The following is an 8093-nucleotide window of genomic DNA, read 5'->3' as shown; positions in this document are numbered from 1 at the left end:
ATGCTGGGTCAGGCAGCTTCATGTACTTTTTCTTCACTGCATATACATGCTGATTGAGTAAAATTCCTCCTGAGGGTTTACAGGAGCCGCTTAATCTCAGAGATTATGGGATTTTAATAGGTGGGCTGGAAGGCCTGGGCTCTGGAAAAGTCCTGGGACCTACTGTGCTGCATGTAACCCCCGGAGCTGGGGGAGCCTGACGCTCCCCACCCCCACCCCAGACCCTCCTTCGGACCAAAGATCATTTTGCCTCTTGTTTGGCTAAGATAAGGCCCGGCGGCCAGGCCGCCTGCCTGGGGTTGCTTTCCTTTGTTTGGCGAAGTTTCTGTTCCGGATTTCGCCTCCTCGGCATGTGCTGACTCCCCCCCACCCCAAAAAAAAAAATTTCACCCTCCCCTCGAATTACCTCTGCAGCTCTTCTCTCCCCCCCCCCCTTCAGAACGCACAAGTTGCGGGATCGCCCCTCCCCTTCGGGGGTCGCCTTCCCCGTCGGCGCGGTCCTGCTCCTGGCGCGGCGCTTGGGGGGGGGGCGGCATTTCGGGCACTCCCCCGCGGGGGGGCGGGCGGAGGAAACCTGAGCCGGAGCGCCTGGGCCGTTGGGTTGCTCCCGACTGAGCCGTGCGGGGGCTCCAGTCCATGCCTTTCCCCGGCTCCGCTGCCCCTGCCGCGCCGGCCAGCGGGACCATGGGAAGGCGGGCGGCCACTTAGCGGAGCGCGCCGCGGCGGGAGCGCCCTTTTGCCCGACCGGTGCGGGCGGCGGGGAGGACTTAGCCAGCCCCGCTCCCTCCCAGCCCAGCCCGCCCGCCCGCCTGCCTGCAGCCCGCCTGCCTGCACGTTGCCCCGGCCGCCCGCGCTTGCCTCCCGACGCGCCCCGATGGGTTCTCTCACCGGGCTCCGGAGGCTTCTGCTGCTCCTGGCTTGCGTCCCGCTGCGCAGCGGCCAAGGTAAGGCGGCGAGGAGGTCGCCCGACGGGGCTTCTCGGGCCGGGCGGGGGTGCTACCCATGCGGGCGCTAGGGCGGGGACGAGGGGGCGCCGGAGTGGTACCCCCGGGGATCCGCCGGAAGGAGACGGCTGTCGGAAAGGGGAGTGGGTGAAACGCACCCACGCCGTGGAAAGTACAACTTTCATGTGGGAGAGCACCCACTCACCCACACGCAGTTCTTTAAAAAATCTTTAAAGGGTAGATTTGATCAAAGAGAAGCGCCTTTTAAGTCGGCAGGACTTTTAAAACGTGCCATTTTGGCGACCTCCTACCGACTTGCCTTACATTGCTTTTCTGGAATCCGCATTAAAAACGTTTCGCGATGAGAAATTTTTTCGAGAACCCGGCGGAAACGGTTCTGCAGTTCAGTGTACGGTTTACCTGGCTGGATAAGTGCCATTGAATTCCGGGGTGACTCCTTCCTGGAGTCAAAGGCTTTGGGATGCGCTGTAAGGGCACGAAAACCCCGCGGGACTCAAGTCTCCCTTTCGGAAAGGCTTGGGGCCACCTTTCTGCCCCTGGGGTTTCCTTCCCCTGTGGGTGCCCACACGGCCCCTAGGGAACCGCATGCCTGCAGAGGAAGTGGTCGCGGTGAACAGAAAACTCCAGATGTTCCTCTGATAGGAAGCAGGGCTATATGCTAGAAAGGCAAAGGGAGTCTGGCTAGGGATGCCAAGTCCCCAGGTGGGCCCTGGGGATCCCTGGAATTATGGCTCATCTCCAGATTAAGGGGCCAGTTTCCCTGGAGAAAATGGATGTTTTGGAGGGTGGACTCCATAGCATCATACACCACTGAGGTCCCTCCCCCCCACCCCAAATCTCTCCCACTCCCAGCTCCAGCCCCAAAGTCTCCAGGTATTTCCCAGCCCGGAGCTGGCAACCCTAAGTCTTTCCAAGAACATTAACTTGAAAGTAAGTCACATCGGCTTGGTGTCGTGGTTAGGAGTGCAGCTTTCTAATCTGGCGAGCCGGGTTTGATTCTGCGCCAGCTAGGTGACCTTGCGTTAGTCACAGTCCTAGTAGTGCTGTTCTGACCATGCAGTAATATCAGGGCTCTCTCAGCCTCACCTCCCTCACAGGGTGTCTGTTGTGGGGAGAGGAAAGGGAAGGTGAATGTAAATCGCTTTGACACTCCTTTGGGTAGAGAAAAGCAGCATATAAGAACCAGCTCTTCTTCATCATAGTCAATGGCTCTTACTCCCAGATAAATATGTTTAACATTACAGCTGTAATCTATAGCAGAGTCTACCACTACAGGATGATTTTGCTGGCAGAGTTTTATGTAGCCCTGAGGGTCATACCACGGGGAGCTGTCTTTGTCAGTAGCAGCAGAAAAGAGCAAGAGGCCAATAGCACCTAAAAGACTAACAACATTTGTGGCAGGGTACGAGTTTTTATGAGTCACCGAAAAAGCAAGCAGTGACTCGCAAAAGGTCCCCTCCTCCCCCTGGCCACAAATTCTGTCGAAATTTGACGTGCTCCTGGACGCTTGCTCTTTTCTGCTGTTATTAACTTCTAGGGCAAGTTTGTTCCTAAGGAAAAGGAACCTGATTGGAGGATGTACGGAAAACTCTTCCTCTGATCTCCCTTTGGAATCTTGTACTTCTCATTTAGTGTGCGAACATATTGTATGCAGGGCTATTCTGGTGCATATGTATGTGCCCCATTACTAGGTAGTCCTTCCAGCCCAAGGGCACCAGTGGAAGCGTGAAGCCTTGTCCTTCTGGGGTGAGGAGGATATGTAGGACTGCTGCCTGGAGGTTAGGTTGAGCCTGGGAATCCAGAAGTTGGCTATTCCAGCGGTACTAGTTCCAGAAAGGCAACATTCACTTAGTTATCTGCCAGATGTAGTAAAGGTAAAGGTAAAGGTATCCCCTGTGCAAGCACCGGGTCATGTCTGACCCTTGGGGTGACGCCCTCTAGCGTTTTCATGGCAGACTCAATACGGGGTGGTTTGCCAGTGCCTTCCCCAGTCATTACCGTTTACCCCCCAGCAAGCTGGGTACTCATTTTACCAACCTCGGAAGGATGGAAGGCTGAGTCAACCTTGAGCCGGCTGCTGGGATTGAACTCCCAGCCTCATGGGCAGAGCTTTCAGACTGCATGTCTGCTGCCTTACCACTCTGCGCCACAAGAGGCTCTAAGAGGTGTAGTACATCTATATAAAAGAGTGTCAGTTTTAGATGCCTATAAAGGATTGCTGAATTTCTTCTATGTAAAAGTTAGTTGCTTTCAATGTGCTCCAACAAAACACACACATACAAACTTCAAAACATCCCAGTTCTCTAATATTGACATGGAATAAAATACCATTGATTTTAACTGAACTGTATTCAGTTTAAGATCAGAGTGTTGAGTTTCCTTTATTTGAATGAAATCAAGAGTTGGGGCTTAATCTGAGCCATCGGGGCTTCATTCCGAATTTGATTTTGGTGTTCTGGAATATGCGGAGCATGCGCAGAACATATCTGGGCATGCGCAGAACGTATTTGCTCCGCCACTGAGTGGCCCCAGAGACAGGTAACTGTGGAGACCACATAAAGCAGGGGTAGTCAACCTGTGATCCTCCAGATGTCCATGGACTACAATTTCCATGAGCCCCTGCCAGCAAATGCTGGCAGGGGCTCATGGGAATTGTAGTCCATGGACCTCTGGAGTACCACAGGTTGACTACCCCTGACATAAAGAACAGGCTTGCTGGTAAGTTTGAGTTCTGGCACCACTTTTGTGGGGATTGCACTGACATCTTTAGGATTGGATTCAGAAGGATGTAAGAAACCAAAAGAAAAAATCTGTAGCATGTCTGCAGCGCAGTAATGTCCAGCCTGCCTAGAGTTTTGTTGTCATCTGACTCCCCTTGACCAGCCTCCCACCATCACCTGTCAAAATGATACCTCCTACGCAGGACTTCATATTGAATCTTAGAGTGTTCACTGGAATGCATTGCTAGAGGGAGATGCTTGTCTCCAAAGGCTGACAAATACCCAGTAGTACAACCAAAGGCAGCATTGCAAGTGAGCGTCCCTTATGAGTACTTCAGTGGAGACCAACCTCTTACCTCCTTGTTTTAGGAATAAACTGTAGCACGCACAGTGCCCCCTGAAATGGCTCTTCTTTAAATGGCTGAAGGCCGTATGGCGTGTAGCCAGGAGATCTGAGGATTCTCTGGCAGCCAGGCAAGGGACATGCGGCGATAGTTTGCCATTGGCTGCCTCTGTGTCATGACCCCTAGTGTCCCTTGGAGGAACTGCATCCAAATTCTTTGAGGTCTCCCACCCAAAGACTAGCCAGGGTCAGCCCTGCTTAGCATCTCAGATCTGATGGGATCAGGCTTGCTGGGATTATCCAAACCGGGAAGGCTGAAGGCCTTCCTTTAAGGTTCACAACCTATTCCCTGTAATTAACCAAACTTGAATATTCACTCCTTCTGGGGCTCTGCTTTCATTCACTGCCCACAGTGGGATTCACGTCTGCCACCAGCATCCACCAAAAGGGTCAAAATAACAAGTGTCCCTTTACCCCATGATCCCTACTCTCCTTTTGAGTGAGGAAGGGTCTTCCTTCTGACCTGGGCCTGCCTTTATTTCCTGTCTGATAATTGGCAGGAGCATGGGGTGGGTGCGTGTCTGTAGCCAGTGGGTTTGCATCTGAGGGGCCACACATCCGCCTCTACTTCCACTGGAGAATCAGGTTCATCTCTACCGGCATTTCCATCTGCTCCCTCTGGCAGATGTGCTCTTTCCCATGGACAGGGCCAAGACAAACAGCCGTGATGTCTGGCATATCAAAGCATCCATTAATCCAGGGGTAATCAACCTGCGGTCCTCCAGATGTCCATGGACTGCAATTCCCATGAGCCCCTGCCAGCGTTTGCTGGCAGGGGCTCATGGGAATTGTAGTCCATGGACATCTGGAGGACCACAGGTTGACTACCCCTGCATTAATCCATACACATCCAGGGGCAAGCAATCCCTGATAAAATGTGACTGTGTTGGGCATCAGAAGTCCAAGAGTTAAACCCAGCTCGGCCTTACTGCTGTCTCCAGCTTTAGAGGGATTTTCACTGCTCCTTCTGGGGAATGTAAAAGTGAGTTATAAGAGTGAGCAGGGCCCTGTGTTTGATCCAAGAATATTTATTTATTTATTTGATTTCTGTACCGCCCTTTCATAGGGCTCAGGGCGGTTAACACACAACATCACAGGGGGATACATGGAACGAGTCGACATACAACATAGTCAAATACAACAATAACAATCCAACAGTGGTTCTAAACAACACAACTTCAGTGATCCCAACAACAATAATATAACAAGAACAGAACTTAGCTAAAACCCCTAGAGAGGCCAGACTGGTTCAGGCCATGGAGGGGATGTCTGAGGGGGGACGAGTGGTCGGTCTCAGGCAGATGCCTGGTGGAGGAGCTCCCTTTTGCAGGCCCTGAGGAACTGTGGGAGTTCAGGCAGGGCCCTGATCTCTTCAGGGAGCTCGTTCCACCAGGTAGGGGCCAGGATGGAAAAGCTCTGGCCCTCGTTGAGGACTGATGTGCTCAATATATATGCTGTTATCACTTCAGGTAACTTCCAGCCATGAACTGAGGAGCGTATGACATTGCTGCACCTGTTGGGATCATTAGTAAACTGAGCTGAAGTGAGCTTTGGTGGGATAGATATTCATCCTTTGTGGATCAGTACCTTTTCGGTCATTTACTATTTTAATTTTATTTATATTGGTCATAGGGAGCCAGAGTGGTGTAGTGGTTAAGAGTAGCTACTTCTAATCTGTTAAGCTGGGTTTGGTTCCCTTCTCCCCCACATGCAGCCAATTAGGTGACCTTGGGCTTGTCACAGTCTTGATAGTGCTGTTCGCACAGAGCAGTAATATCAGGGCTCTCTCAGCCTCACCTCCCTCACAGGGTGTCCATTGAGGGGAGCGGAAAGGGAAAGTGATTGTAAGCCGCTTTGAGACACCTTCTGGTAGAGAAAAGTGGGGTATAAAACCCAACTCTTCTTCTTCTAGTCCACCTTTCTCACTGATGCTCCAGGTGGCTTAAATATTCTATGCAGTCAACAGACAGAGAGCTCTTACGTATTTTATTGGAAGTAACACATCAAGTGCTTAATCACTTACTTGGTCCCACTTACCTGCTCACCTGGCTCATGAGCTGGCTGGAAAGGCTGCTGGATTAGTAACTTTTTTGGGCTAGGTTTATTTGCAAGATCAGCTTGGTCTATGCACAGATGTTCATTTCAGGCAGTCCTGGCAGTCCAGCTTGGTCTATGCACAGATGTTCATTTCAGACAGTCCTGTTGCAACCTTTACACTGACCTGAAAGATAGATTCAGATGGGTAACCATATAGGTCTGAAGCCACAGATCAACGTTTGAGTCCAGCGGCACCTTTAAGACCCACAAAGATTAATTCTGGGTATAAGCTTTCATGTGCATGCGCAGTTTCTCAGAAAAAGAAGACTGAAGAAGTGTGCATGTGTACAAAAGCTTTGTGGGTCTTAAAAAAGCCCACTAAACTTTGTTCTGCTGCCCTGAAAGACTGACATAAATCCAGCTGATGGATACATTTTCAGGTGTGTGTGTGAATGCAACAAGACTTAACGTTTTTGCAGTTAGACAGGGCGCTGTGATTAAACATCCCGCTGGGGAAACTGGGCATGGTATTCCAATTATATTTTTACACATTTTGTCCTTAATCCCTGCATGGAAACCTGTCTGCATTGAAACTCACTTTCCAAGATTCCATCCCACTCTTCCAATATTCCACTGCAGCCTGCTGTGTCCAAGAAAGAGAATCCAGAAGGTGACAATGGAGGTGAATGGGTGGAGATGGGCAGGTAGGGGCAGGTGTGAGTCTTAAAAGCTGAAGTCCCCTGGGAAGCAGGTTAGCTTCTACCTAGCAGCACCCTGAGAGCCTCTTGTGGCGCAGAGTGGTAAGGCAGCAGACAAGCAGTCTGAAAGCTCTGCCCACGAGGCTGGGAGTTCGATCCCAGCAGCCGGCTCAAGGTTGACTCAGCCTTCCATCCTTCCGAGGTTGGTAAAATGAGTACCCAGATTGCTGGGGGGTAAAGTGGTAATGACTGGGGAAGGCACTGGCAAACCACCCCCTTTGAGTCTGCCATGAAAACGCTAGAGGGCGTCACCCCAAGGGTCAGACATGACTCAGTGCTTGCACCCTTGTACTTTCTCCTATGTGAGTATCTGATTGATTTTCATATGGGGAAATGCATTCATTCTATGAATCTCAGAACCTGGAGGCAGCCTCAGGGAAAGTCCTCAGCCTCTATGTCCTATTCTTGGACCTCCAGAGGAACTGGTTGGCCACTGTGTGAGACAGGATGCTGGACTAGACGGTCCACTGGTCTGATCCAGCAGGGCTTTTCTTGCGTACTGAAAAGATGTGTAATACAGTTTATTGAGGCCAATCAAAACAACACAGCACATTGTGCAAAGCAGTGAAGGTGAATAATTTTTAATAGAAAAGCAAACCTTTTGGGGCATAAGAGTGAAGCATACCTCACAGTCTAATTCAGAAGAAAATATGCTTTGGCTCTCAAACTTTTGAAATGGTCTGTGCATAATTCATTCTCCACCTGGTTCTTTGGCACCTCTGCGTGCTCCGTATAGTCGACTTAATAGTATAACTAACGCAACATCTGGAAAGGCATAACGGTGAAAGTAGGAGGTGAGCATATGATTTGTAACAGGGGGGAAATTCCAATGGTCTTGTGCAATTGTAGGGCTTCGAGGCTATGATTTGCCTGTGTCTCTATTACAGTAGTAAATTTTCTGTGCGTTTCTGGTGTTTGGGCTGGAGCTTGTAACAACCTGACCATTTAAGGAGTCTCTGGCATGTTGTTTTTCACAAAGGGAAAGAAGAGAAGTGTGTCTCAAGAAGAGAAAATAGACCAAACATCCAGAAATCCTTGGGCTGCTGCCTATTGTTTTAAAGGGAACTGTGACTGAAAAAAGATTAGGAGGACTGAGAATGTTTCCCTAAAGACTCCTCGTGTGGATTTTGCTCTATGAGCAGCTCTGTCTGTCATCAGTTTCCAATCGCAGACTTTTACAACCAAATTGGTTGCGTGATGACTCCTAAGT

At 50.4% G+C, this 8093-nt stretch overlaps 1 protein-coding gene across 2 annotated transcripts in view; it reads left to right on the top strand.

Moving 5' to 3' along the window:
* Positions 1-574: 574 nt before the first annotated feature.
* The window catches only part of FBLN1 (fibulin 1), a 54063-nt gene continuing 46544 nt past the window's right edge, over positions 575-8093 (top strand). The window contains exon 1 of one of the 2 annotated variants that reach the window (XM_077310915.1): positions 575-944. In XM_077310915.1, the coding sequence (XP_077167030.1) occupies positions 875-944 (70 nt within the window). In that variant the 5' untranslated portion in view covers positions 575-874. The remainder of the gene's footprint in view (positions 945-8093) is intronic. The other variant, XM_077310914.1, reaches the window with a different exon arrangement.

Source organism: Paroedura picta, chromosome 14 (assembly GCF_049243985.1).
Source record: "Paroedura picta isolate Pp20150507F chromosome 14, Ppicta_v3.0, whole genome shotgun sequence".
NCBI lineage: Eukaryota > Metazoa > Chordata > Lepidosauria > Squamata > Gekkonidae > Paroedura > Paroedura picta.
Note: the sequence above shows the minus strand (reverse complement) of the source record. Positions and strands in the feature narration are given on the sequence as shown.